General features: G+C 43.0%; 2 protein-coding genes across 8 annotated transcripts in view; one reads left to right on the forward strand and one right to left on the reverse strand.

Moving 5' to 3' along the window:
* NT5C2 (5'-nucleotidase, cytosolic II) overlaps nt 1–27,716 on the forward strand; it is a 144,951-nt gene that overhangs the window by 108,026 nt on the left and 9,209 nt on the right. For all 7 annotated transcript variants that reach the window (XM_053305517.1, XM_053305518.1, XM_053305521.1 and 4 more), the window contains 5 exons: nt 141–194; nt 4,524–4,607; nt 7,825–7,866; nt 11,801–11,908; nt 13,046–13,112. In XM_053305517.1, the coding sequence (XP_053161492.1) occupies nt 141–194; nt 4,524–4,607; nt 7,825–7,866; nt 11,801–11,908; nt 13,046–13,112 (355 nt within the window). The remainder of the gene's footprint in view (nt 1–140; nt 195–4,523; nt 4,608–7,824; nt 7,867–11,800; nt 11,909–13,045; nt 13,113–27,716) is intronic.
* Nucleotides 213–27,716, reverse strand: part of CNNM2 (cyclin and CBS domain divalent metal cation transport mediator 2) — a 296,053-nt gene continuing 268,549 nt past the window's right edge. The window contains exons 8-10 of the mRNA XM_053305514.1: nt 10,880–10,955; nt 8,357–8,542; nt 213–586 (exon numbers count right to left, since the gene is read on the reverse strand). Of these exons, the coding sequence (XP_053161489.1) occupies nt 8,436–8,542; nt 10,880–10,955 (183 nt within the window). The 3' untranslated portion in view covers nt 213–586; nt 8,357–8,435. The remainder of the gene's footprint in view (nt 587–8,356; nt 8,543–10,879; nt 10,956–27,716) is intronic.

The raw sequence follows: 27,716 nt of genomic DNA on the forward strand, positions 1-27,716 counted from the left end.
GTCTCCAGTGTCAAGTATCATTGGTACATCTTTCTACAGTGTGATGACAGCATGGAAACTAACACTAATACGAAACCTGAGTAAGATGTCTGTTGGATCATTAATTCTGCTTTCTCCTAAGGTTTCCCTTGTTGTTTCAGGGATCTTTAAAGGAGAAGACAGTTGAGAATCTAAAGAAGTATGTGGTGAAAGATGTAAGTATGGAGAACCTCTTGCTTATTGAAAAATGTTTGTTTATTTAATACAATACCTGTGAAGACATTGTCCTGCCACTTAGTTCTAGAAGCAAGTTGGAAACTTCAGCCAAAAAGTTCATTCAAGATGGAAAGTTCAGCCATAAAAAACCAGAATTTTATCTGACACTCACTGATGGTATAATTTCAGCAAACATTGCATTTTTGGATAGGAATGGTTTAATGTTTCTGTCTTTGGTTTCCTTATCTCCTTCCTACTCGTGTCAGTAAAACTCTTAAGCATTTCCACTTCATAAAAAGGGTTGTTTTCCAGGGAACAACAGTGAGAGGCACAGCAGCACCAAAACAAAGGTGTAGGGTATATTCCAAGGAGCCTTTCATGTCTCAGTATCCTGAAAGAGATAAAGCAGAACCAGCACTTTCCCTGTTTCGTTTGGAAGAGTCTTTCGTACTGTGAATACATAGTAATGAGCATTCTGTAGTACAGAACTGCATGACCCTGTGAATTGAGCAAAGAGACACCTTTGAAAGTGCTAGCTCACATGTTGTGTAGGGGGACTGTCCCTTTTTAGCTCAGCATAGTGTTTCTCTAGTGGCTGTTGCTGGTGTCTACTTTGTGTCTCTTTTTTGTTTTGTTTTTTAAGGTTGGGAACCCTCTTGAGAGAGAACACATTTCTTTTGTTATGTAAATCACTTAAAAACCCTATTTGTTGAAAAGTGTTCTATAAATATTTTTAATATCATAGAATTATAGAGTTGAAAGGTACCTTGGAGATCTTCTAGTCCAGTGTTTCTCAACCACCAGTCCGCGAGGCACTGGGTACTGGTCCGTGAGGCATCACTAATAAAAATCACCCCTCCTCCCCTAAAAAATTTTGGTCTGGCGGGGGCTGCCACCAGGAGCTCTCTGAAGCTCTTTTCCAGGCAGCCCTAGCTGCTTGATAATGTTCATTTTAAGGAAGCAAAATGAATGTTATCCAGCAGCGAGGGCTGCCTGCCTAGAAATGAGCTCTGGAGAGCACGCCTGGGCTCCGTGGACCCCGAGCCCTGCCCCCTTGGCACATGACATCACTGGGGGTAGAGGTGGCGGTGAGGAGGGCAATACTAACATTACTTTATTAACTGCTGGTCCGAGAAACTGTGCATGAAGAATGTACCGGTCCATGACTCCAGAATAGTTGAGAAACACTGTTCTAGTCCAACCCCCTCCTCTGTGCAGAAACGTGCTGCAGTGTTTGTGATTAGTGACTGTTCAGCCTGTGTTTTGAAAATCTCCAGCAAAAGGGTTTGCCGAACCCATCACTGCACAAGGCAGACTTTTCCGCTGTTGAACAGCTCTTACAGTTAGGAAACATTTCCTAATGTCTAGCCTAAACCTTCTTTGCACTTTCTTTGCACTTTCAACCCATTGGTTCTAGGCCTCCTCCCAGGAGCAACAGCGAACAAGTCAGCTCCTTCTTCAATGTGACAGCCTTTCAGATATTTGAAGATTGCTATCATATCCCCCTTGGTCTTCTCCTCTTCTCCATTCTAAACATACCCAGCTGCTTGAACTGTTCCTCATAGGACCCTGTTGCCTTCCTTCGAACTCATTCCAGTTTCAGTGTCCTCCTTAAAATGGAATACCCAGAACTGGACACAACAGTCTAAGGGAAGTCTGACCAGTGCAGAACAGAGTGGAATGATTACTTTTTATGAACCAACCCTATGCCTCTGCTCATGCAGCTTAGGATTGCAATAGCGTTTTTAGCAGTTGCCTCATGCTGTTGCCTCATGTTCAGCTTGTCATCCATTAAAACACTTAGGTCGATTTCAAATGTACGGCTGCCAAGCTAAGTCTCCCCCATCTTATATTTGCATATTTTTCTTACCCAAATGCAGACTTTACATTTATCCCTATTGAGATTTATCCTGTTGGTTTGGTCCAATATTTGATCCTGTTCAGATCAGATTGAATCTTGATTCTTCTAAGGTGTTAGCTATGCCCCACAGCTTTATGTGATCTGAACATTTGATAAGCATCCCCTCTGCCATGTCTGGGAGGACACTGGAATCCTGAGTCCTCTCCTGCTCTTGACACCTGACTCTATTTTAAATGTGGTAATATGACTGAGGAAAGCATCATCCATGTCTTCCACTTGGCTAAGTGCTCTATAGTAATATTCTCATGATGGTATCTATTATTGATTTCCAGAAGAGCTGAAAATACTATGTTCCTTTGGGACACATATCCAGAGCACCTTTGAACAAGAGGAAGGAACCAGCAGACTCAGAGTAACCTGTCTCTATGACTGTTTCACAGAAATCTGAAGGGGAAAAAACCTAAGGAGGCCACCTTACTGCCCCAGTTGGAACAGAATATTCATAGACTTAGAGGGCACTTAATAAACAACCACGTGGGCAACACTGATAGAACTCAGTGTTGAAGACTGGGGGAAGGAGGACTGGAACAAGAGAGTGGGAAGTTTCTCAGCTTGAAGAATACTCCCTTAAAGCACTCACAACTCCTTCTGTTTCTGAGGGGGGACAATGTCTAAAACACTTGTAACCTCACCAGTCATTTCACAGCTTTGTGTTTTTGAAGGGGAAGGGATTTGACACATTTAAACTCTTGGTGCTGGGGGATTACCCCCTGCCTCAGGAACATAAAGACAACAGTATACCTGAGGAATGGAGGGATAAGTAGTGCACTAAATCTGTTAATCTGCTCATCATTATACTGTATGTATATTATGCATAGTTTTTTAAAAAATCTGCAGATCATTATATGTGTATATGCACACATTCACACAAACAAACAACATTCAACTTTAGATATAACCTATTCCACAATTCTTTCCCTCCCTACAACCATACTTGTCACTTTTATTTCTCTTTCCTTTTTTATTTTTACCTAGACACTTACAGCTGGGCTTCCATGTTCAGATTCATGAATTTCTGTGCAGGTGTATGTTTTCTTTACATAGAATGTAGCTCAGCCTCCCTTTCTGTTGGGTCTATTCCTTTTGAAAAAATATAACCATTAAGTAATATATTCCAGAATTAATCTCATCCCAGCAAGTTTCAGTGTTACCTATCAAATCATTTTGCTTCCCATGTTAGGATTTCAAGTTCCTCCTGCTTGTTCCCCATATTCTGTGCATTAGTGAATAGACACTGAAGGTCGTGAGTATCACCATCTTCTGGCTTCCTTGCTGTGGTGATTTGCAAAGGGTAGTGGTTGGTAGATTTGAGTCTCATTCCAGATGTGCTCACTAGGACAGCAAAACTCCCTTGATCTCTCAGATCTTCACATAAGTGGCTCTATCCCTTTTAGTAAACTGTCACCTACTACTCCGACACATTTCATCCTCATCAGGATAGATGTTGGCGGACTGACCATCGTCCCCCATTTTCTGTGCACCTCGGAATGGCAATTGTTGTCGAGGTGGCAGTGGGTCACCCTCCATAAGTAGAGTCCTGTATTGATTACTCAGCACCCGTGGCGTTGAATATCTTCTGTTCCTGTTGTGTGTCATGTCTCCCGTGGTCTCACCTCTTCCAATGGGGATTACTTCAACCCCCTGAAAAATTCCTTCTGTCCCTGGAGCTTTTTTTCTATCCAGGAACAACTCTTCTTTCTGGATAAGTTTCAAAGTAGAGAGGCATACCTCAAGCCCCATCCACCTTCTCTTCCAGCAGAGCTGTTAGCTTGCACTTGAAACAAGTGTAGTTCACATTCCCTTTGCGTAGGAAAACATGGCATAATAATATTCCATGCTAAATGCAAATATAAGTGTAATTTTGTTTTAAAATATCCAGTAAAAAAAAATCTTTGCTGTTTGCAACCCCTCATTTTAAAATTGTTAGGTTTGTGATTACATACTATAAAATGTTTTGTGATATTTCAGTTTGAAACCGTTTCTTTCAGTTGAAGGTCTGGTCAAATATGAATGTAGCACAGAGTCACAAATCTGACTTCTTGAAGGCTTGCCAGTGTAATGAGCCATTCTAAATGTTTAACGTCATGCAGGCAGCACTCTCTGGTCTGGAACTGAGCAGAATGCAGGCATGCACAACACAGAGAGGTGCCTTTGTTGCTGTTACCTTGAATCAGCTGTGCTCTATGTGCTTATTACCCATAACACTTACCTGGGCATGAGATTGTGGCTCATGGCTTCATCCTGCAGTATTACAAAATACATTTTAGGCTGGAATACGCATTTAGCATTTGAAATGGCATTGTTCACACTGTCATCTCAAGATCTGATGGACCCTGAACGTAAGGGGAGATTTCAGCTTGAGTGGTTAGTTAATAATCAAATACTATATAAATATTTGTCATTTTAGGGTAAACTGCCTTTGCTGTTGAGTCGGATGAACGAGGTGGGAAAGGTGTTCCTTGCCACAAACAGTGACTATAAATACACTGATGTAAGTACTTCTAGAATATAAGCATTTACCTTAGAGGACTGGATTGAGTTTGGTACTATAACTTCTTGAGAATATGAGATGGAGGCTCCTGGATTCTTTTAAATACATAGCCAAGCTAGGAACAGTATCTTGTTAAAGCCTGATTTTAGGTTTGTTTCCTCCCTCTTCAACTTTAAATGGAAGATTTTTTTAAAAAGTCTTAATTTCAGCAGATATTCCCTTAACTACACACACACACACACCCTCTGTTTTAAATGAATGTCCTTTATCCCTGTGGGGTTTTTAAAAATACGTTTCAGCTTTTATGGTGTTTGTGTGTTAAAATCTCATTGTAAGCCACCACAAATTCACTTGTAAAGAATAGTGAGATATAAAATCTTTTAAATAATAAAATATTTACAATTTAATCTCAGCAAATCCATATTCACATGTTATGTTCAATGCATATGCAATCTGTGTACACATAAAGATCTGTATGCACACACAATTATTAATACATTACGTTGAACGCATATGCAGCAGTACAGTTCTGTCTGCATCCTGCATTTGAGGGGTTGTGAACCGAGATCCACTTATAAAATGAATTCATCAGTTTGCTCAACACAACCAACAATTTCTATGCAAGACATTTACACTGGAAACTCAGGGACTAGCTGGACCAAGAAAATCTCCTTGTGGAGGAGGAGGCTGGCTTCAGGGAGGGCTGATCCACGACCAGCCAGTGCTTAGTTATCAGCATTTCACTGAAAAATACGCCACCAACAATACAACTTCCCTGTACGCAGCCTTCATAGACCTCAAGGCTGCATTTGACTCCATCTCCTGAGTCAAGCTGTGGGAGAAGCTGGAAACCTCCTTGATTTACCTAATTCCTCCTGCTTTACCTAATTTGTATTCTACGCACAAATATGACCCACAAGGTAAGTTGCAACCCTCAAGCCCTCCTTTCAAGTCCCATCCCAACCTGGAAGGGCATCAATCAGGGCTGCATTCTCATAGGAATGTGCACAAAACCGGTTCGCCCGGTTCAGTTCGGATCCGAACCAGGTCCGAACCAGGAGGGGGTGGTTCGGTTTTGGTTTTGTCCAAACCACCCCCTGGTTCGGTTCGGATCTGAACCAGTTCGGATAGGTTCAGACACCTGAAAATTGGTAGGATGGTAGCTGGCACCCAGGGGTACCTGTCACCCAAACCCCAAAGCAATCGGACACTCGTACGATTTTTTAATGAATTTTTGGAAATTATTTTTATTTTTTTCTCATAGGATATAATGGGACTTGAACAAGGCCATTATTCCTTATTGTGGAGCACCCATGGGTGCCAACAACCATGCAAACCCTGAAGCAATCAGACACCCCTATGATTTTTTATGAATATTTGAAATATTTTTAATTATTTTTCTCATAGAGTATAATGGGACCCGAACCAGTCCATATCCCCTATTGTGGAGCACCTAGGGGCACAAAAGCGGGGTGGGTGGTAAACAGACAGGGTTGACTACCACCCAAAAAATCCCAAGGCAATTGGACACTCCTCTGATTATTGGTGAATTATTAAAGTATTTTTGAATTCCTCATAGAGAATAATTAGGATTGCAGCAAATGTATAGCTTCACGTCGGGGGGAAAGGGGTGTTGTAGAGTGGAGTGTGGTGGCTGGTAGTTCCTAGGGTGGGCAAGGAAGCTATCAGAATTATTTGAAAGGAATTAGGCAAAGGGGTGATTTTAAAGTGATTTTTGAAGTTTACGCGTCTTTAAGGTTTTCCCCCATTAGGTATAATGAAGGGTGTATCGCTTCACGTTGGGGGGAAAGGGGTGGCCTAGAGCAGTGTGGGGTTGGTGGAAGTGCCGGGTAGGGGCAGGGAAGCTACCTGAATTTTTTCAAAGAATTTGGGCAGCGGGCTGATTTTTGGTTAATTGTTGAAGTTTACACGTCTTTAAGGTTTTTCCTCATAATAAGTTATAATGGAGCTTTCAGCAGCCCCATAAGTGCACTTGGGGGGTGCTGGGGTGGTCCAGAGCGAGTGGTGGTGTAGTGCACATAGGGTGCCAACCACCCCCATGGGTTTCTAACCCATGGGGTACAGAGTTCTGTTGTTTCTGAGGTATTGAGTGTGGATTCTATGATAGCAAATGAGATTTTCAGTGAGACACCATGAATCCACTCTAATATGCTATCATAGAATCCACACTCAATACCTCAGAAACAACAGAACCCTGTACCCGATGGGTTAGAAACCCATGGGGGTGGTAGGCACCCTATGTGCACTACACCACCACTCGCTCTGGGCCACCCCAGCACCCCCTAAGTGCACTTATGGGGCTGCTGAAAGCTCCATTATAACAACTTATACTGTGAGGGCATCTTTTAATACAAAGCTGCTGTTTTACTGGTATTTTATTATAGCATTGCTCCAAGTATCGTGGGGGCATGGTTTGATATCTTGGCACCAAAAAGTATTTGGTAACTCATAGAAGAAATTCTCAAAACCATGAAGAAGCAAACATGGGAAGAATGATGAGTTCTGAATTGCCCCTAAATCCCATTGATAATATCCTACCATTTAAGAATTTTTTAATGTGCCTGATCCAAGATTGCACTCACAAAGAATTTGGGAGCGAAGTCTAATGCTAACATTTCCTGTTCACAATTGAATATTCAGGTGTCCTGATTATGGGATTTCAGCTGTTTAAAACATACTCACACTCTTGGGAATCCTGTCCTCCTTAATATTAGTTTGAAATAGAACCAGAGCACATCTTCAAAGATGTGAAACTGTATAGGCATTACCCCAACCTAATACTGGCTGCTTGAGATGGCAACCTAATTCAAGTTATAAGTATTTAAGGAAATTTTCAGAGAGTTTGAGTCAAACCCCAGATCTTTGCCCTGTAGGTCTGTTGTTGAGAGCAGTGTGTGTTTGTGCTCACTCTCTCAGGATTTGAGAAAGTACATTACTCACTTCAGTTCTAGGAAGTCAGAACTGCATAATGTTATCTTGAAGCACAAAAATAGCTTTTTGATAGCTCCAGGAGCCCATCTTTATAAACGTATACCATGATAGTTATGGTTTCCCACTTGCTCAGTTACTTGTGTATTCTGTGACTATAAGGATCTGTAAGGATCTAACTTGAACACAATACTTTTGTAAGTGGCGTTAAAGATATCTGTTCATACAACTGTAGATGCTTAAGTTATATTTTTAATTTGCCTTTCAGAAAATTATGACTTACCTATTTGATTTTCCACATGGACCAAAGGTGGGTGATGAAGTTGTTGCTTTTCTAATAGTCTGTGTATATTGTCCCTTCCTAAATAAGTTGAGAATAGAATTCAAATTCTAATTCATAGAGTTTGGAAAATTAGCTTTTTAAAAACAGGCTAGCTATTTACTTTTGTATTTGTAAAATGCATCCCTGAGAGAGATCATTTAGAATTATTATTAAAGAAGAGATGGCAATCATTATTGTCTATTTCTTTATATTGGATACAATGGCTTTTAGAAGTTATCTTGGTAGTAAGAAATAGGAACCCCTGATATCTAATAATGGTATAATCAGATTCATTGCTTTGTTGTTTCCTATTGCCACCAAGCAGCTTGAGTGGCAAGCTGCTTGCCTAGATAAAAGGAATTGTCACTTATCCTGCATTAGTGGACTTGTGGTAACAATGCTGTTTCAATATGTTGGCAAATAATAAATGATATATCTGGGGCATGATCATTTGAATCCATTAGAATGGGTTATGCACCTGCACTGAAGCTTGTTGGTGGGGAGTACCACAACTCTTCTCAGAGCTTGCACCTCACCCCTTGTGACCATGTGGCTACTTAAGGTGAGAGGAAGCACCAGCACATCCATTTCTTTGCGACCGCTGTGGCAATCGGTTCCTCGGTCACTGCAGCTGCATGTTCTAGTTGCTTGATATGAATGAGTTCTATAAGAAAAGAAATTGTTGAATCAGCTATTTTGACTTTTGGACTGTGTTTTTGACTGTATTTTTGTGTAACGGGACTATTAGAGGTGAAAGATCAGACAGATATTTTGGTTTTGAAAACGGAATGGCAATGGATGACCCTAAATGTTTAGAAAAAAAGAAGGGCGGGGGCAGCTTTTAAACGCTGCTCTAAATACAAAGCGAATTTACCCTCACAAGATGGCCATGACTTATGCTTGCTGTGGCTGGGAGAGGCCCACAACACCTCCGCTTGTAAAGTTTGCCAGTTGTATGCAAAGCAAACACAACACAACCAGCAGCTTCATTTGAGGGCTGCGCCATCCATCTCCTAATAAGGATGGTTCGAGGGCTAAGGATTCAACCCAGTCTAAACCCTCGTTACCTACATTTAAGTCTCCAAAGGTCTGAAACAGCCTGGAGACAAAATGGCAGATGCATCTGAGCACACCAAAAAGAAAAAGAAATCATCAACGTCAAAAGCAGCTCCGTCTCTGACTTCGGCACAGAAAGTAGTTTTTGTGTCAATATCAAGACCATCAACTCAGACCACGTTGACATCAAGACAATCAACACCGAAACAAACAACTTCGGTGCTGGCATCAACATCGAAGGATCCATCCTTGACATCGACAAGTGCCATCCATGTCCATGCATCGACATCCAGGGAACTTGTCATAGCAGCGTCAACATCAATACAAGCTTTGTCTGATGCATCGCTCTTGGCATCGAGACCATCTATCCCCAAAGCCTCTATCCCCACTGGCATCCAAGTCAGCACTGATATAAAAACTGGTTTCTTTGTCCCCAGCAACGATGCTGTTGAAGTCCCTATCGCTGCCAATGGCGAAACAGTTGACTTCAACATTGAACACACCAGTTTTAAGATACCCTAACGCCTTGATGCCGAGTGCTGGTTACTTTTGAGGTTGAAGAGGAGGACTCTCCTCGTGTCAAGGAAGTGAGCGCACTGGATCCAAATATAGCACAATCCCTACTATCTATGTTGGACTCCAACACTACCACCCTTTCAACTTTTAGGGGTTTTTCCACATTCAGAAGAGAGACGCGTTCTCTGCCTCCAGGGATGATCTATACAGCAGCGGCTCATACAAATCAACAAGTGCCCTATACTTTAACAGCAGCACAATTGACCACTTCGTCATCTTGGTACACATGTGGATTCTCTCATGGCATTTCACCTACTTGACAAGCGAGTGTCTTTAGCCAGACTTCTCCTGGAGTGGCTTATGACTATGATTAAGATAGGTCGTGGAGGTCTTCAGGGTTCAATAGAAACAATCTTCAGGACAGAGCTTATTCTCAGTCTCAGAGCGGCATGAGTGGGAATTAGACAACAAGTATTTGCTTCCAATATTCACAGCTTGGGAGTTTCCCAAAATAGACTTGTTGGCAACAGTGCTCAATGTCAAGTGCACAAGGTTCTGCTCAAGGGCAGGCCATGACCCACATTCATTAGGGGATGCGTTCCAGATGGACTGGTCTCAACACCTATTGTACATGTATCCACCTCTACCGGAGAGTGGTGGCACATATTCTGACATGCCAAGTCAAATGCATCCTGATCACTCCATGGTGGCCTCGACAACCATGGTTTCCGCATCTACTCAAACTGTCAAGACACATATACAGGAGGCTTCCTCAGCACCAAGATCTTCTGTCACTAGAAAATGGTCAGGTACTGCACCCAGAGGTGCTCACTCTACAGCTAACAGCATGGAAGATAGGCTTCTAAATAAAATCTTACTTAACCAGAGGAAGCCTTCCACTAGGAGAAATTATGCTAGTAAATTGAAGGGGTTCACTTGCTATGCAGCCTTAAACGGTTTTTGCCCACTGAAAGCTACTGTTCATGTCCTGCTGTACCTAACCATGCTAAAGATCTACCTGCTTTCTAATGTCTCCATAAAAGTTCACTTAGCAGTGATCTCAGCTAGGCATCCCAGATGGGATGGAAAGATAGTATTTTCCCACCCCAGCTGCAAGATTTTTCTGAAGGGTCTCACCAATTTGTATCCTCCAGTAAGACAGCCAGTGGAGCATATCCTTGGTCCTTTCGGTTCTGACAGATATGTCCTTTGAGCCCCTGGCTACAGCTAGCCTGAAGCTGGTTTATCTGAAGACTGCCTTCTTGGTGGCAATTACAACTGCCCGCAGGGTGAGTGAACTTACAGCCCTGAGGATTGATGTGCCTTATGCTCATTTCTACCCAGATAAGGTACTGCTACGTCCTGATATTACTTTCCTACCTAAGCTGGTGACAGACTTCCACATAAACCAAGACATCATACTTCCTACCTTCTTCGGTTCTCCGGGCACAGCTCTTGAAAAGGCTCTGCATTCCCTGGATGTCTGAAGGACTCTTCTGTTCTACCTATCAAGAACAAAGACGATCAGAAAGACAAAGAAGTTGTTCATATCTTACAAAGGAAAGTCTATGACTCCTTCCTCCTTAAGGAACTAACTAAACACCCATTCTAATGGATTCAGTGGATCATACCCCAGATAAACAGGTTGCTCACCTGCAACTGATGATATGGTAGTGTTCCATTGATATCCATTAGACCCTCTTGAACCTCCCCTCAGCAATAGTGTTCAAGTCTTCTACGTAGAACTCTCCTATTGCTCCAAAGATGTTCGACTACTTGGGCTGTCTCCAAGGAACTGAAATGCTGGCGCTTCCTCCCACCTTAAGTAGCCACATGGTCACATGGGGTGGGGGCGCAACTGCCGAGAGGAGCTGTGGTACTCCACATCAACAGGCTGCAGCACTGGCACAGAATCCATTCCAATGGATGTCAACGGATCACTACCAGATCATCAGTTACAGGTGAGCAACCTGTTTTTCACAGCTTCAGATAAATGGACTACTGTATTCTTCAGAGGCAAGGCTCTGTTATAGATTCATGCATTTGGATAAGGTTTGAATTAATACTGTGAACATACAAATGGTCCCCTTCCTTAACTTTCTCAGTAGTTGCTTCTGCTTTGAAATTCCTTGGATAGTTTGCAGTGCATTGTAAGAACTGATGAATCCTGGGACAGAGAAACTGTTTTACTCCTTTCTCGTAGTATATGTGCTATCAGACTACATAGAATTATTTTTGGTCTTTACTGCAGAAATAAATCAGTCAAATACCAAAGTAAATATCAATATCTGTTGTAAAATGTATATGTGATGATGTAAAAAAAGAGATGCTTCTGTTTTATCTTCCGTAGCCTGGCAGCTCTCATCGGCCATGGCAATCCTACTTTGACCTCATCCTTGTAGATGCACGCAAGCCTCTCTTTTTTGGGGAGGGCACAGTCTTGAGGCAGGTGGATACGGTGAGTACTTGGTTAGATCTGAAAACATGGAGCAGTATACTTTGAAAATCCAAACATGGGTGTTTAAATTCCTAGCACATACTTTCTCAATAGAAATTCATTTAATATTTGGTCCTAAATATGGTTGTAGCTAATTTTGGATTATCTCCACAAAAGAGAAATAAGAAAAGGAAATATGGCCTCTAAGTAAAATGCAGCATGTTCTTAAAAACAGCATTAACTTTTTCAGCTGGATGTGCTGAACAGAACTAAATTTAAGAACAGCGTCAACATTACAATTTCAGAGAGCCTAGAAACTCTGCATTTGACTTGGATCAATTGAATTTCAATTGCTGCTCAACTGATCATTTTACTGTGGCTGTAACATAGCCTCTCTACCTGCCTTTGCACTCTGTGGGACTGGTCCATTGGGAACCTGACTCACGTGGTTTTAACCGAAACTGTGCTATCAATAACTCTGCTACAGCTAAATTCTGGTCTTAAGCCTGGGAAATGGGCAGACTCAACTGGCTCCATAGTATACTGCTTGCCAAGCAATTGCCAATGCCACTTTTATTGTAACACATAGAAAGCACAGGTTTGTGTTGGCTACTGTAGCATTTTATTGGAGGCCATGCAAAGGCATTGCAGAGAATGTACTTCTGCCAGAACAGCTTAAATGGCACAGATTGAGGCAAGAGCCGAAGATAATCCTCAGTACAGGAGTGTTGTTGGCTGCTGCTAGTGGAAAGTCAAAAGTTGTGCTTTTGCACTTATGGTGGGATTTGACATCTGATGTTATAGGTTATTATATCAGTGCAACCTTTCATATTGGACCATTACAAACTATACAAATATGAATACAATGAATATTTACATATCGCTTTTCAACAAAAGTTCCCAAAGTGGTTTACATAGAAATAAATGAATAAATAGGCTCCCTGTCCCCAAAGGGTTCACAATCTAATAATATGGTGAAGCAAACCATATTTTTGATTTTGGAAACTGGTATTGAGAAGAGGGAAGGCAGTACTTTCCCACTGAATTGCTTGATAGCAAGCAGTCTTCCTATTTGATCTCGACTAATGAAAGAATAAGAATATTGCCACTGGGAATATTTTGGCAGTTTCACTAACAGGAGATTCACTTATTCTTCAGGTTACTGGAAAACTGAAAATTGGTACCTACACAGGGCCCCTGCAACATGGCATTGTCTACTCTGGAGGTAAAGTTACTTATAATGGGGGATGTGAAGAGATTTTTGCCTGCTAATCTACCCCAATCTGTGGTTTGAATTCCGCAAATATTTCCTACAGAGGAGAGGGCTCTCCACTCTCAGGAGGTTTTCTGGTATATTTTGGTGGAGACATCTTGTCATCAGCATAGGTTACAGGGTGCCATTCCTGTTCTGGCTCATTTTAAGACTTCTGAAGATTCAGCAGTATTCATATTGCAGTACCTGCTGAGTTGTGTCTTGACATTGGATCTCATGGCACCCAAGAGGAACAGAGAAAGAACTTTGTGTGTTGTATCTGAAATTGTGAAAGTATGCTTTGGTGAATAAAAGATAGGAATGGAAGCCAGTTCTTTCCTGTTCTTAGTTCTTACCCAAAGAGCTACAGGGACTCTTCTGAACAACAGAGATTGCTCATAAATTTCAGTTTCAGTTGTGGCTAGAGAGATGGTGGGGTTTAGCTGCTGGCGAGCCACACAGCTTGTGGGAAGGACCACATTCCTGAGGTTTGGAAGCAGCTCATAATATGACAAGGCTCAAATCAGGGAAGCCTTGCTATTCAGAGCTTTGTAAACAGAAATTTGCTGCTGCTGCTAATAATAATAATAATAATAATAATAACAACAACAACAACAGCAACAACATTGACAATAAAATTCTGGCATCCCAGGTCCTTGGGAAGGACTCGATGTCTGGATAAAACAAATCAGTCAATAACACCTGTCTGACTGTGTAAAATAATAATAATAATTTAAAAAAATCAAAACCAGGCAACCTCCCCTTTGCCTTCACCTCAAAAACCCGAATGCCGTTTAACAGAAAAGCAACAAGAACTAAAGCAAAAAATAACTGAGCACATGAACCAAACAACCACCAGGGTTTGACTTCCAGCGCTAAAAACAGTTGCCAAAAAACAACTTGCTCAGGTATTAAAAGATGTCAATGCTGCACTTGCAGAAATAACAACCAATAATTTGCAAGAAACAAACCAACTAATGTACAGTGCAGCAACAATAACAACACAAGAGCTCAGATATAAGATCAGTGGACCTGTAAAAAAAGAAAGTAGTACATCACCTAAATGAAAGATTAGATTAGAAAATAAAATCTCCAGGCTTAGATCAGATGCTAGTAAATTGAAAGATATGAAAAACAAGAAGCTGAAGAATGAAAACACCAAACAGTATCTGATCCAAAAATACCACCTAGATTCAAGGAGAATTAGAGTAGTCCTGGAAATAATAAAGCAGCAAATAACAACAGTGTCAAAGAAGATTAGCAGATACGAAGCCAGAATTACACAACACAGGCAGAATCTCCAATTCCAATCGAATCAGAGACGTTTCTACCAAAGCATAGAAGGAGAAACTGCAAGAAACCTAGAAACACCAAATAAAGAAGAAACAGTGCAATTCTGGGGGAAATTATGGGACAATCCAATAGATTATAATAAAAAAGCAGGCTGGGTGAAAGAGGTCGAAAAATGTAACCAACAAATGCAAGATCTAATAACAACACCAGAATTAATAAGTGAAAGAGCCGAGAAAATTAAAAATTGGACTGCACCAGGCGACGATGAACTGCATGGCTTTTGGCCTAAACACCTAACAAGCCTTCATAAACAACTATCAAAACAGTTCAATCACATTTTGCAAGGAGGTGATATTGAACAATGGCTAACAACTGGGAAAACTCATCTCATCATGAAAGACCCAGCAAAAGGTGCAGTTCCAAGTAATTATAGACCGATAACCTGCCTGCCAACCATCTTCAAATTATTAACTGGAATAATAGCAGATGAAGTCATGCAACACTTATTAACTAACAAACAGCTTCCGGTTGAACAGAAAGGAAATTTTCCGAACACCAGAGGAACAAAAGACCAGCTGCTGATTGACAAAATGATTTTAGAAAATTGCAAGAGAAGAAGAACCAATCTAAGTGTTGCATGGATTGACTACAAGAAAGCCTTCGACTCATTGCCTCACACATAGATACTAAAATGTTTAGAAACAACTGGTGTCAGCAAAAACATTCAGATATTTATTTAAAAAGCAATGAGCATGTGGAGTACACAGTTAACAATCAATGGTGAGACACTTGGACAGGTGAGCATTAGAAGAGGTATTTTCCACTATCCCCTCTGTTGTTTGTAATCGCCATGACTCCACTTCCACAAATACTAAACAAAACAGGCCTCGAATACCAAACATCTAAAACATCAAGTAAAATCAACCATCTGCTGTACATGGACGATCTGCAGTTGTATGGAAAGTCCCAGTCAGAAATCGAATCACTGCTAAACACTGTCCGTATATTCAGTAGCGATATAGCAATGGAGTTTGGACTAGAGAAGTGTGATGCATTAATAATGAACAGAGGGAAAACAAGAAAAACAGAAGGAATAGAACTGCCCAATGGTTCTCTTCCAAGAACCTGGAAAAGAAAGAACATTACAAATACTTGGGCATTCTCTAGGCTGATAACATTGCACACACTGAAGTTAAAAGAAAAATTGGAAGTGAACACATCAGGAGAGTTAGAAAAACCCTAACGTCCAAACTCAATGGCGGGAACACCATACAAGCCATAAACACCTGGGCTATACCTGTTATCAGATACACTGCAGGAATAATAGACTGGACCCAGAGACGCTAGATCGTAAGACCAGGAAAATAATGACCATCAATCATGCTCTGCACCCCCGCAGTGATGTAGATAGGCTATACCTCCCTCGCAGCTCAGGTGGAAGAGGAATGCTGCAAGTCCATCAAACGGTAGAGGAGGAGAAAAGAGGCCTTGAAGGATATATCAAGGACAGTGAAGAAGATGCACTTCAAATGGTCAGTAACGAGAAACTATTCAACACCAATGAAACAAAGCAGGCCTACAAGAAAGAACAAGTCAAGAACCGAGCAGAAAAATGGAAAAATAAGCCACTGCATGGTCAATATTTGCACAATATAAGTGGAAAAATCAGACATCACCAAGACCTGGCAATGGCTTAAGAATGGCAACTTGAAGAAAGAAACAGAGGGTTTAATACTGGCTGCACAAGAACAGGCACTAAGAACAAATGCAATAAGAGCCAAAGCAGAAAAGTCAACAACAAACAGCAAGTGCCGCCTTTGTAAAGAAGCAGATGAAACAGTGGACCACCTAATCAGCTGTTGAAAAAAGATCACACAGACTGACTACAAACAAAGGCCTGACAAGGTAGCAGGGATGATACACTGGAACATCTGCAAAAAATACAAGTTACCTGTAGCCAAAAATTGGTGGGACCATAAAATGGAAAAAGTGGTAGAAAATGAAGATGCAAAAATATTATGGGACTTCCGACTACAAACAGACAAACATCTGCCACACAACACACCAGATATAACTGTAGTTCAGAAGAAAGAAAAACAAGTTAAAATAATTGACATAGCAATACCAGGGGATAGCAGAATAGAAGAAAAAGAAATAGAACAAATCACAAAATACAAAGATCTACAAATTGAAATTGAAAGGCTGTGGCAGAAAAAGACCAAAATAATCCCAGTGGTAATTGGCACCCTAGGTGCCATTCCAAAACAACTTGAAGAGCACCTCAACACCATAGGTGCCACAGAAATCACCATCAGCCAATTACAAAAAGCAACTTTACTGGGAACAGCCTATATTCTGCGATGACATCTATAATAACAGCAACAACACTGATAATAAAATTCAGCCATCCTAGGTCCTTGGGAAGGACTCGATGTCTGGATAAAACAAACCAGTCATTAACACCTGTCTGACTGTGTAAAGAAGAAATAATAATAATAATAATAAATGTTATTTGTTAGCTGCCCCATAACGAATTGTTCTCTGGGTGGCTTACATCACAATGTTAAAATATAAGATAAAAACACACAGCATTAAATCATAACAGACCGGGGGGTGGGGAGAGGGAGAGAAAATACAAAATATAATACAAAACAATTTAAAAACATTTTTTTAAATCACCAAAATTTTAAAAACCAAGTGAACGAAAACATCTTCACCTGGCATCTAAAAGAACAAAGTGAGGAACCCAGCTGAACCTCACTGGGGAGACTACTCTATTAACAGGGTACAACCACCAAAAAGACCTAACAGATATCAAAGGAGTTTTGTGTGGAGTTTAGTGGGGAAGTGTGTGAGGAGGCACACAGGCGGTCCTTCTTTATCACAATGGAGACAGCTAGCATGAGGAGAAGGTGAATACTACCCCACTTCTGTAATTTTCTTGGAGGATGGAGCTTAAAACCTGTAATTAGCTGACAACTGCAGCTAACACCTAGCTTTCAAGTAATCAAGCTCTATATATTCTAAATAGCCAATAAAACCAGTTATGAAGGTAGAATGCCAGCAGGGGAGGGGGTGCTTCCCAGTGTATTGCATGAAGTGTTGCGTGTATGACTGTCTGCATGATGGGCAGAAGTCCTGGGTATGCACTCGGTGCAAAGAGCTCCTGGCTTTCAGAGAACAAGTTTGTTCCCTCGAAACCAAGGTGACTGACCTGGAGAAGCTCGGAGGCAGAGAGGTATGTATATAAGACCCTCAGGGACTTTATAGAGGCATCCCACTCCGAGGCTGACAGCTCCTCTGCTGTCATGGAGAATGAAGGTCTCAGGCAAGGAGGACATCTGAGGAAGAGGGGAATGGTCCCTTAGGAGGGACCCCTTCTTTGGGTGATGTGCCCATATCTTCTTGCACAGACGATATTCCTCCAGGGCCTCCTAGTAGTGGATGATTCTATCATTAGGGGCATTGAGTGGGTTTGTGACCCATTTGTAGACTTGCCTGCCTGGTGCAGAGGTTGCAGACATCGCATAGCTTCTAGATAGGCTGATAGGCAGTGCTGGGGAGGAGTCAGCAGTCTTGGCACATGGCACCAACTATGTTGGGAAATGCAGTCAGGAGGTACTGGAAGCCACATTTAGGCTGTTAGGTAGTATACTGAAGTCCAGGACCCCCAGGGTAGCGTTATCTGAAGTGCTACCTGTTCCACATGCAGTACCAGCAGGACAGGTGGACCTGAGGGGTCTCAGTGCGTGGATGAGACGGTGGTGCCGGGAGGAGGGGTTTAGATTTGTTAGGCACTGGGATACATTTTGAGGCAAGTAAAGCTTGTACAAAAGGGATGGGCTCGACTAGAACCAAGATAGAACCAAATTGCTGGCACTTAAAATCAAAAAGCTTGCAGAGCAGTTTTTAAAATCAACTCCTGGGGGATTGCCAACAGGAACTGGATGTTATCTGGTTTGGCAAGCAAAGTCCTCTGAAGTGTGAGGGTGCAAAGTTATTAGATCAACCGAGATGGAAATACATGACAGCTGGTCAAAAAAGTCAAATAATAGTAAGGGAGATAGTGCATGCCAACTCCAGGTAAGAGACTCTGCGTATAGGTGTTTATATAAGACCAATGTCAGGAGCCACTGAGTCAAGATGGGTGAGTTGGAGTGCTTGGTTGCTAATGAAAACAGATATAGTGGGCATATTGGAAACCTGGTGGAATGGTGAGCACTGGTGGGACACTTATTCCTGGATATAATTCTACAGAAAGGACAGGCAAAGGCAGATTGGGGGTGGAATAGCACTGTATCAGTGTTCCCTCTAAGGTGTGTGTGTGCACGTGAACTCACACGTTTTTTGATGTCCACTCAGTTAATTTTAGATCCTGCTCAGGTTGAATCAGGAAGGCCCCACTCTGAATGAATGTGCGTGCATACTGCCTTGATACTGCTGCCCAGAACAAAACCCATTCTGCACACAGATGAGAAAAATAGAGAGAATACTGCACTGCATATTAAAGAAGGGATAGAATCCAACAAGCTAGAAAATCTAGGAGGACAGGAGTCCTTCACAGAATCATTATGGGTGACAATACGAGGACTGAAAGGAAAAGTGTTGTAAGGGATGTGCTATCGCCCTCTGGATCAAAATGCTGAGAGTGATCTGAAATAGGAAAAGCAAATTAGAGAGGCATCAAAGAGAGACAGAGCTGTAATAATGGGAAACTTGAATTACCCTCACATAGACTTGGCCAATTCACATGTGGGTATTGACAGAGAGGCCAAATTTCTAGACATGCTAAATGACTGTGCCTTAGAACAGTTGGTCGCATAACTAACCAGAGATAAGGCAACCTTGGACTTAATCCTGCGTGGTGCCCAGCCCAGGACATGGTGCGAGATGTCAGAGTTGTAGAATCATCGAGGAACAGTGACAACAGTGGAGCATTGTCAAGGAAGTCAAACACAGATGCGTTGGACTTCAGAAGAGGAAACTTCTCATAAAGGAGGGGACTGGTGAAAAGGAAGCTGAAAGGGAAAGTCAGGAGGGTCAGATCACTCTAGAAAGCATGGAACTTAAAACCACAGTAAGTCGATATGTCAGCAATGCAATGCACATATTAACTCTAAATTCTCAAACTCTCCAAACTCTTTTGAGAATTTAAATCACAATAATAGAAGCTCAGTTGGAATGTATACCAAGGAGGCAGACAGCTACCACCACGTTCAGGAAGACGCCAGCGTGACTAACAAGTAGAGTCAGGGAGGCTATAAAAGGGAAGAAGCCTTCCTTCAGAAAATGGAAATCCTGCCCAAATGAAGATAGCAGAAAGGAACACAAACTGTGGTAAAAGAAATGCAAGGAGACAACAAGGGATGCAAAAAGAGAGTTTGAGGAGCATGATATAGCTATGTGTCAAAGGGAATAACAATTTCTTTAAATATATCAGAAGCTGAAAACCTACCAGGACCCTTAGACCTGAGGGGTCTCAGTGCGTGGATGAGACGGTGGTGCCGGGAGGAGGGGTTTAGATTTGTTAGGCACTGGGATACATTTTGAGGCAAGTAAAGCTTGTACAAAAGGGATGGGCTCGACTAGAACCAAGATAGAACCAAATTGCTGGCACTTAAAATCAAAAAGCTTGCAGAGCAGTTTTTAAAATCAACTCCTGGGGGATTGCCAACAGGAACTGGATGTTATCTGGTTTGGCAAGCAAAGTCCTCTGAAGTGTGAGGGTGCAAAGTTATTAGATCAACCGAGATGGAAATACATGACAGCTGGTCAAAAAAGTCAAATAATAGTAAGGGAGATAGTGCATGCCAACTCCAGGTAAGAGACTCTGCGTATAGGTGGTGCAAAAAAAGGGCAACCAAGATTATCAGTTGGGTGGGCCTGGACCGGTTCGGAGGCCATTGAAAAGGCCTCCGGACCGCTCCGGAGCTGGGGGGTTCGGTCCGGGGGTGGGGGTACCTTTAAGAGCGGCGGGAGGGTTTACTTACCCCTCCCGCCGCTTTCCTGCTTGCCGCCGTAATCTTCTGAGTAATTGGGGCGGCAGGACACCAGCCCCCCCCCCCCCGCGCGACTGGATTAGGGGCCAAATCGGCCCAAACTACTGCCGATGATGACGACCACCCACCCAACCGCCCAACACAAGGCCCGATCTCGGGCCAAGGTAGCCACGGGGGGGGGGCGACCTGATTAGGGGCCAAATCGGCCCAAACTACTGCTGCCGTGGCGGCGGCCGCCACCCTCCCTCCCAGTTGCCCGAGTTCTCACCATAAGAAGGCCCGTGTCAGTCGGGCCGATCAGGGCCCCACAATTCTAAAAGGAGAGGAGCTCACAAACAGAGCTCCTCTCTCTGCAAAGTCTCGGCCCACTCAGGCCTGCTCAATAACCCCAGAATTATGGGAAACTCATTTTCGGGCACTTTATAATGATATCTCTCCCCAAGGCCCCCTTCAAATAGGTTCATTACCACACTGGTCTCCGGTCTCCACTAAAGAGGTAGAGCAATTATCCATGCAACTGAAATGCGGGAAAGCACCTGGAAACGATTGTATCCCGCCGGAACTTCTGAAGCTCTACAAAGATTGGTGGGCTCCTGTGCTGGCTGCTCTCTTCACACATATTGATCAAACAGCACAATTCCCCCAGGATTGGGGAATGGCGATTGTGGTTCCCATCCATAAGAAAGGCAGAAGGGATGATCCCTTCAATTATAGACCAATAAGCCTTTTAAATATCATAAGTAAACTTTATGCCAAGCACTTATGTGTCAAACTATGTGCTTGGATGGAGCAGGAGTGCATTACTGAGGATGAGCAGGCAGGATTTAGAGCTAACAGATCTGGATTAGACCACTGGCTAATATTACAACATCTTGTGGACAAACAGGTAAAAAGGAATAAGCGACCCCTGTTTGCCGCTTTTATAGACCTTAAGATGGCTTTTGATACAGTTTCTAGAGGCCGTCTTTGGTCTAAATTGGCGGCTACTTCTATGGACTGAAGGCTTCTACTCTTGCTCATCAAAATGCACGAAAATTCCTTTTTAAGAGTGCGTTTGGACCATGCTGGTAATCTTACAAATCCAGTACCCATTAGGAAAGGGGTGCGACAAGGGTGTGTGTTGGCCCCTTACCTATTCAACCTTTGCATTAACGATTTGATAAAGTGTTTGCAGACATCTGACACACACACACCAAAACTAGCCAACAAGAAAATCCCAATCCTGATGTATGCCGACGACACAGTAATTCTATCTCAAACCAGGGTTGGGCTCAAAAGAGCGTTAGATGCCTTAGCACTTTACTGCAGAGATGAACATCTACAGATTAATTACGACAAATCTAAAATCATGTGTTTCACCAATAAAGTTAAAAAATTTGTATGGATGCTAGATGGACACCGACTAGAACAGGTAAATCAAATAAAATACCTGGGGGTAATTTTTCAACATAATGCTGAGAAATCAGCACATATTAGTATGGTCACAGACTCGGCAAAACGCAGCACAGCAGCAATCTTAAGATTTTTCAGAACTCAGGGTGCAGGCTACATACCAGCTGCCTTAAAACTTTATACTGCAAAGGTCATTCCGCAATTATTGTATGGCATACAACTAGGTCCATACTCAAGGTTTGACACTTTGGAAAGAACCCAATCAGGGTTCTTGAGAAATTTATTTGGTACACCAAAATGTACAGCAAATGTGACTTTAAGGACAGAGGCTGGCTTTATAAAAATTGAATCTCGGGCCTGGCTTTTGATTATTTATTTCTGGTTGAAAATACATCTGCGACCAGTTGGTTTAATTCCTGAGTTTCTTTCAGTTAGTCCCCAGCCATTATGGTGTACTACAGTAAGTACGAAGCTCACCTCTCTAGGCTTAGACCCAGCCCAACTGCTGGAATTGGGTCTAGTGAACGCGAAAAGAGTAGTGAAACAACGCTTTGTTGATATTGAGATCCAAGAAAACTGGGCTGCGCTTCCAGAGTTTGATAGAGCTATAAGAACTAATATGGATCTTTTCCCTGCAAAATATCTGTCGACAATTACTTTCTCTAAGTTTCGATGGATATTCACAAGAGTAAGGGTTAATTCCTTTCCATCCGCACTTCTAGCTGGGAGGTTTCAAGGTGTGCCTTTAGAAGAATGACACTGCCGTTGTGGATCAGGAGATACAGAAACTGTCGCACATATCCTTCTCCACTGTAATCTCCATTTGTATCCCAGGGAACACCTTATTGTTCCTCTAATATGTAAACTGGCAGATCAATCCGATGCTAACCTTGTAAAACATCTGCTTTCAGACAAAGATGCTTTAATTTCTATTCCTGTAGCTAAGTTTAGTTATATTGCTTTTAAATGGTATAATGGGATATCACCCCAATCTTAAACTGTATATATGTATATACATATTTTAATGTTTACTGGTTTTTACTCTCTGTTTGGTCAATGACTGTAAATAAAATTACATTACATTACATCTCGGCCCGAACTGGGGCTTTAGGCGCAAAGGACGCCTGGAGTTCGGGCCGAGACTTTGCAGAGAGAGGAGCTCTGTTTGCGAGCTCCTCTCCTTTTAGAATTGTGGGGCCCTGATCAGCCCGACTGACACGGGCCTTCTTATGGTGAGGACTCGGGCGGCTGGGAGGGCGGGCGGGTGGGCAGCCGCAGCGGCGGCAGTCGTTTGGGCTGATTTGGCCCCTAATCAGGTCGCCCCCCGTGGCTACCTTGGCCCGAGATTGGGCCTTGTGTTGGGCGGTTGGGTGGGTGGTCGGCGGTGGGGCGGCCGCGGCAGTAGTTTGGGCCGATTTGGCCCCTAATCCAGTCGCGGGGGGGCGGCGGGGGCGGCTGGTGTTCTTCCGCCCCAATTACTCAAGATTACGGCGGCAAGCAGGAAAGCGGCGGGAGGGGTAAGTAAACCCTCCTGCCGCTCTTAAAGGTACCCCCCCACCCAGTGCCGGACCGCAGTTGGCGGTTCCGTGCACACCCCTAATTATCAGGGGCCTGGAGCACCTTCCTTATGAGGCAAGGCTAAAATCTGGGGCTTTTTCATTCGGAAAAGAGGCAGCTACAGGGAGACATGATAGTGTGTATAAAATTAGGCATGGAGTAGAGAGAATGGAAGCCATCTAATGGCGCAGCAGCGAAGTAACTTGCCTAGGGAGCAAAGGTTGCTGGTTTGAATCCCTGCTAATTTGTTTCCCAGACTATGCAAAACACCTATATCAGGCAGCAGCGATATAGGAAGATGCTGAAAGGCATCATCTTATACTGTGAGGGAGATGGCAATGGTAAACCCCTCCTGTATTCTTCTAAAGAAAACCACATTGCTTTGTGGTTGCCAGGAGTCGACACTGACACGCCAGCACAACTTTACTTTAACTTTAGAGAGAATGGACAAAGAGAAATTTTTCTCCATCTCTCACAACACTAGAACCAGGGGTCAACCCATGATTTATTTGATTTCTATACTGCCCTTCCAAAAATGGCTCAGGACGGTTTACATTAAAATAAAAATAATTAAAATCAGTTAAAATAAAATAAAGAACTATACATACAATTAACAATTAAAACATTTAAAACAGTTTTAAAATCCTGGAAAACCAGGCCAAACATTTACAGTTTAAAAACCATGGAAGGCCAGGCCAAACAGATAGGTCTTAAGTGCTCTCCTGAAGGCCAGTAATGAACTCTGTGCATTCCACAGCCCAGGAGCAGCTACAGAGAAGGCCCGCCTTTGATTCGCCACCAGATGTACCGGTGGTAACTGGAGACGGACCTCCTCAGATGAGGTTAATGTGTGGTGGGGATCATGTAGAAGAAGGTGCTCTCAAAGGTAACCCAGACCTAAACCAGACCTAAGCTGTTAAGGGCTTTAAAAGTAATAACCAGCACTTTGTATTTTGCCTGCAAACACATTGGCAGCCAGTGCAACTGTTTTAAAACAGGCATACGGTGGTCCCTCGACTTACGTAAATAATCCATTCCGAACGCACGTTCAGAGGTCGAAATTTTCGTAAGTCGAGGAGCGCACCACGGAAGTCTCAAAACACTCGTAATTCGAGGAAGCCGCATCTAAACATTCGTAGGTCGAGTAAGCTGATTCTAAACAGGCAACTACTTCCGGTCTTTTTTGTCGCTCGTAACTCGAAAAAAACGTAAGTTGAGTAGTTCGTTGGTCGAGGGATTACTGTAATATGGTCTTTCTGGGTTGCCCCAGAGACCAATCTGGCTGCCGCATTTTGAACTAACTGAAGTTTCCGAACAAAGGCAGCCCCACGTAGAGCGCATTGCAATAGTCAAGCCGGGAGGTTACCAGCTGATGCACAACTGTTTTGAGGTCATCCTCTTCAAGGAATGGATGCAGCTGTTTAATCAGCCAAAGCGGATAGAAAGCACTCCTGGCTATAGCCTCTACCTTAGATACCAGGGTGAGGCCTGGGTCCAGGAGTGCTCCCAAGCTGCATACCTGCTCATTCCTGGGAAGTGTAACCTCATCCAGCACAGGAAGCAATAACTCATCCCTCAAATTCTGAGCCCCTACAATGAGCACTTTCGTCTTGCTTGGATTCAGTTTCAATTTGTTATCTTTCATCCAGCCCATTACTGCCTGTAGGCATGCGTTCATTCATTCATTTATCATATTTTTATACTGACTGATATGTAAACCTCTAGACAGTGTACAAATTTTAATATTAAAAATCACAAGTTAAAACAATAAAAACAATATAAAACAAATTATTAAAATTCTAATTAACAGCTTGCAAGAACAGGAAAGTCTTGAGGGTCTTCCTGAAAACAAACAGAGAAGGAGATGCTCTTATTTCAGTAGGGAGCATATTCCAAAGCCTTGGGGCAGCCGCAGAGAAAACCTGGTCCTCAGTCGCCACCAGACGAGCTGCTGGCAACCATAACCAGACCTCTCCAGAAGATCGTAAAATGTGGGAGGGTTCATGATAAAGGAGGTGCTCTCTTAAATAGCCTGGACCCAAGCTCTTAAGGACTTTATAGGTAATAACAAGCACTTTGTATTTCACCCAGAAACATATCAGCAACCACTATAGTTCTTTCTAAACCCAGTGTTACATGGTCCCTTTGTGTTATCCCAGAGACCAATCTGGCTGCTGCATTCTGTACCAATTGTAGTTTCCAGACTACATACAAAGGCAGCCCCATGTAGAGTGCATTACACTAGTCAAGTCTTGCGGTTACCAGCAGATGTACCACTGTTTTAAGGTCATTCACCCCTAGAAACAGACGAAGCTGACGCATTGGCCGAAGCTGATAAAAGCACTCCTGGCCACTGCCTCAACCTGGGACACCAGGGAGAGCTTTGGGTCCAGGAGCACGCCCAAGCTACCTACCTGATCTTTCAGGGGGAGTGTAACCCCATCCAGAACAAGCAGATCTAAACCGTCTCTTGGGTCCCAACCTCCCACAGTCAGTACTTCTGTCGTACTTGGATTCAAACTCAGTTTGTTATTTGTCATCCAGCCCATTACCGCCTCCAAGCAGGCATTTAGGGAAGATATGGCATTTCTTGACGAGGTTGACATGGAGAAGTAAATCTGGATGTCATCAGCATATTGATAACACCCAGCACCAAACTTCCTGATTATCTCTCTTAGCAGTTTCATGTAGATGTTAGAGCATTGGAGACAATATAGAGCCTTGTAGAACTCCATACTTCAGTTCTCGCTGAAGTATGCAGAGCAACAGTCTCCAAGCAACACCATCTGGAATCTACCAAAGAGGTAGGAACGGAACCACTGTAAAACAGTGCCACCCAATCCCACCTCCCTCAGGCAGTCCAGAAGGATACCATGGTCAATGGTATCGAAAGCTGCAGAGAGATCCAAAAGGATCAGCAGAGTTATACTCCCTCTGTCGATAGCCAGTTGGAGATCATCCATCAAGCCGACAAAGCAGTCTCAACCCCATAGCCCACACGAAAGCCAGTTTGAAATGGGTCTAGATAATCTGCATCATCCAAAACTGCCTGCAGCTGAGGGGCCACCACCTGTTCAATCACCTTGCCCAACCATGGAAGGTTAGAAACAGGTCTGTAATTAGCAAACTCCTAGGGATCCAATGCAAGCTTCTTCAAAAGTGGAACATAAGAAGCTGCCATATACTGAGTCAGACCATTGGTCTATCTAGCTCAGTATTGTCTTCACAGACTCGCAGCGGCTTCTCCAAGGTTGCAGGCAGGAATCTCTCTCAGCCCTATCTTGGAGAAGCCAGGGAGGGAACTTGAAACCTTCTCCTCTTCCCAGAGCGACTCCATCCCCTGAAGGAATATCTTACAGTGCTCACACTTCTAGTCTCCCATTCATATGCAACCAGGTCGGAGCCTGCTTAGCTAAGGGGACAAGTCATGCTTGCTACCACAAGACCAGCTCTCCTCTCCTCTCTTAGTGGTCTAATAATAGCTCCTTAAGCCAAGGGGTATCCTGCCCTCCCTAAGAGAAGCATTATAATATTTACCAGACTCTCCCTGATAATATACTTATCAGATGAGATAAGCCAAATTGGTCCACTTCCTCAGGAGTCACAAACTGAAAATGATCCAATCTAATCCCATAAGAGGAGTTGCTGGACACCTCCACAGCAGACTCTGAAGTAACCATGGAATCCAGCTCAGCCCAAATGCGAGAAATTTCATCTGCAAAAAAGTCATTAAAAATGTCACAGCAAGTAACCAGTGGTTCCAAGTTTAAATTAAAGGTGGAGGGAATGAATGCCATTTCCTGATTATGAAGATTAAAAGGAGAAGTAGATTTGGGACTACACCCAGCACCAAAACTCCTGATGACCTCACCCAGCAGTTTCATGTAGATATTGAAAAGCATTGGTGACAGAATGGAGCCCTGAAGGACTCCATATATCAGCTCCTTTTTGAGGAGCAGCTGTTACCAAGCTTCATCATCTGGAATCTACCTGAGAGATAGGAGCGGAACTACTGCAAAGCAGTGCCCCCTATCCCCAACTCCCCCAGACGATCCAGAAGGATACCATGGTGGATGGTTATCGAATGCTGCCGAGAGAGCCAGAAGAACCAACAGAGTCACACTCCCTCTGTCAATTCCTTGGTAGAGGTCATCCATCAGGCTGACCAAGGCTGTTTCAACCCCATAGCCAGCTCTAAAGCCAGTTTGAAATGGGTCTAGATAATCAGCTTCCTCCCAAATACCTGGAGCTGGTCGGCCATCACCTCTCAATCACCTTGTCCAACCAAGGGAGATTGGAGACTGGCCTATGACTATCCATTACTAAGGAGTCCAGG

This window comes from Hemicordylus capensis, chromosome 3, assembly GCF_027244095.1.
Source record: "Hemicordylus capensis ecotype Gifberg chromosome 3, rHemCap1.1.pri, whole genome shotgun sequence".
Lineage (NCBI taxonomy): Eukaryota > Metazoa > Chordata > Lepidosauria > Squamata > Cordylidae > Hemicordylus > Hemicordylus capensis.